We start from the raw sequence: 2637 nt of genomic DNA on the forward strand, positions 1-2637 counted from the left end.
AATTAGCCTGAAAGCTAGAATCTGTAAAATATGTGGCAAATGTGATGTTACTGATGAAGAAGAGAGAAATTATGGTCAACAAGGACATTAATACATGTTAAATCTAATTCTTTTTTTTTTTCTGCAGAGAACTGAGAACCTGTTGAATGCACCTAAGAGAGCATGTGTCTGTAATCACATTTAGGCTACATTATTTTGGTGATTTAATGTCAGATTGAGTGAGCTGTGTAAACAAATTTTCATTTTCAAGATACCTGTTAATGATGCATATACAGTAAGAAGTTTAATTCTGTCATTCAGGGACAAATGTACCAACTGTGACTTACTGAAACATGAAAATATTGTTTTCCATTGTTTCCACAAACAAGTCCTAACTGAGATATACCTACAGAAATTTTCACCATAGGTAATTTACTTAATGTCCTCATATACTGTGCACAGCTAAGGTTAAAACTGAGAGGAATAATACTGACAGATAAGTTCATGATGTATATTTAAAATATGTTTATCTATCATAAAAGGCTGTAAAATAAACAGCATAATACATATATGTAATGAAGAAAAGATTACGATCCTTGTTTAAATGTTAAAATGACCCTGAATAAATTAGGAGAGAGATCCTTTTTTTATCATTTTCTTTAAATTCCTATCATTGAGAGGAGACAGTGAATACACTCTAACTGTTGAATCAGTTCTTGGCAGGGGGCAAATGTGGAATTGTCAAGCTTTACTGAGTTTAGAAGTGAATTGAAAGATATATTTATTTGTTGTCTATTTATTAAATTGTTTAAAAACTAGTTTGCATATGAACAAAACATTTTTCTCTCTAATTTAAAATTTTCATGCAATATATTGTGATCATCTTTTTCTCTCCCCTTAACTCTTTCCGGACCCATCATTACGCCCCCCCCCCAACTTTATGTTTTCTCTATTTTTATCTTCCTCTAAAAAAACATACAAAGGGTAAACCAAAACAATTAAACAAAAAACCAAAAGGACACAAATGCTAAATTTATCCCCTAGTTAACAAAAATTATAGAAACCCGTGGAGTTCCTTTTGTAAAGCTCAACTACTCCTATTTATGGTAACTGTTCTGGAGTGTGGTTGAAATACTCAATAAGACTGTATTGAAAAATATGATTTTATCTTTGCCAGTGTGCATCGCTTACAGATAGCTACTTGGCTACAAGTTGTAGCATGTGTCTACTTTCCGCTCTCCATATTGAGGCCCATCTGACTTGAATTTATGCATGCTGACTTAGCCTCTGTGAGTTGACATGTGTATCAGTCCCGCTGAATCTGGAAGACGCTGTTTCCTTGGGGTCATACATTCTCTCTAACTCTTACAGTCTTTCCACACCCTCTTCTACGTAACCCTTTGAGCACTGTAAGGAGGAGTTTTGCTTGGGACATCCCATTTAGGATAAGGTGCTCCCAGGTCTTTCACTCTTTGCACACTGATGGAGACCACTTTTATATTGAATGTATTCTTCATCAGATCTCTTGATATTCAATAGCATGAGGTTAAATTTGTAGGTAACACATTAAATAGGCAGTTAAAGTCCAGACCTTTGTAAAAAAAAAATCTTTCCAGAGAAATTGTTAGCACAATGACTATGTCTTATGTTTATACTTATCAATTTCATGTTTATTATTATTGTATTATTTTTCTCTCTAATTTTCAGAGAGCATTCATAAGCAGTCAGATGATAATGAAGAACATGACAGAAGTAACACAGTTTCTCCTCACAGGACTCACCGATGCCCAAGGCCTTCAGCTTCCCCTCTTTATCACCTTCCTCATCATCTACACCTTCACCTTGGTGGGAAACTTGGGAATGTTCCTGTTGATTCTCTTGGACTCTCGGCTTCACACTCCCATGTATTTTTTCCTGGGTAATCTTTCTCTTGTTGATCTTGGTTACTCTTCAGCTATCACTCCCAAAGTCATGGCTGGGCTCCTAGTAGGAGACAAGATCATGTCTTACAATGACTGTGCTGCTCAGATGTTTTCTTTTGCAGCTTTTGCTACTGTGGAAAATTATCTGTTGGCCTCAATGGCCTATGATCGCTATGCAGCAGTGTGCAAGCCCCTACACTATGCCAGTAACATGACTACAGGTTTTTGTATAAGGCTGATTGCAGGGTGCTATGCCTGTGGCTTTTTGAGTGCCTGTATCTATACTGGAAACACACTCAGTCTCTCCTTTTGTAGTTCCCGTGTGATTCATCATTTTTTCTGTGATATGCCTGCAGTCATGGCTCTCTCTTGCTCTGATAGACATATTAATGAGTTGGTTCTTATTTGTCTAGCCAGCTTCACTATCTTTTTTGCTCTCACAATAATATTAGTATCCTACACTATAATTATTATAACGATATTAAAGATGCATTCAGGAGCAGGGTATCGGAAGGCTCTTTCCACCTGTGCCTCCCACTTCACTGCAGTTTTTATTTTCTATGGAACTATCATCTTCATGTATTTGCAGCCCAGCTCTAAGCATGCAATGGACACTGACAAAATTGTATCTGTGTTCTACACCATGATCATCCCTATGCTGAATCCTCTAGTTTACAGCTTGAGAAACAAAGAGGTCAAGAGTGCATTCATAAAAATGTTTCTAAAGGAAAAATAA

General features: G+C 36.4%; 1 protein-coding gene across 1 annotated transcript; it reads left to right on the plus strand.

The window, feature by feature from the left end:
• The first annotated feature begins 1707 nt into the window (after nucleotides 1-1707).
• Nucleotides 1708-2637, plus strand: LOC126498594 (olfactory receptor 5B3-like). Its single transcript, XM_050137384.1, has one exon. The coding sequence runs from the start codon at nucleotides 1708-1710 to the stop codon at nucleotides 2635-2637; it is 930 nt and encodes a 309-aa protein (XP_049993341.1).

This window comes from Alexandromys fortis, unplaced genomic scaffold (genome assembly GCF_014885135.2).
Source record: "Alexandromys fortis isolate MF-2015 unplaced genomic scaffold, M_Fortis_MF-2015_v1.1 scaffold_3, whole genome shotgun sequence".
In the NCBI taxonomy this organism is placed as follows: domain Eukaryota; kingdom Metazoa; phylum Chordata; class Mammalia; order Rodentia; family Cricetidae; genus Alexandromys; species Alexandromys fortis.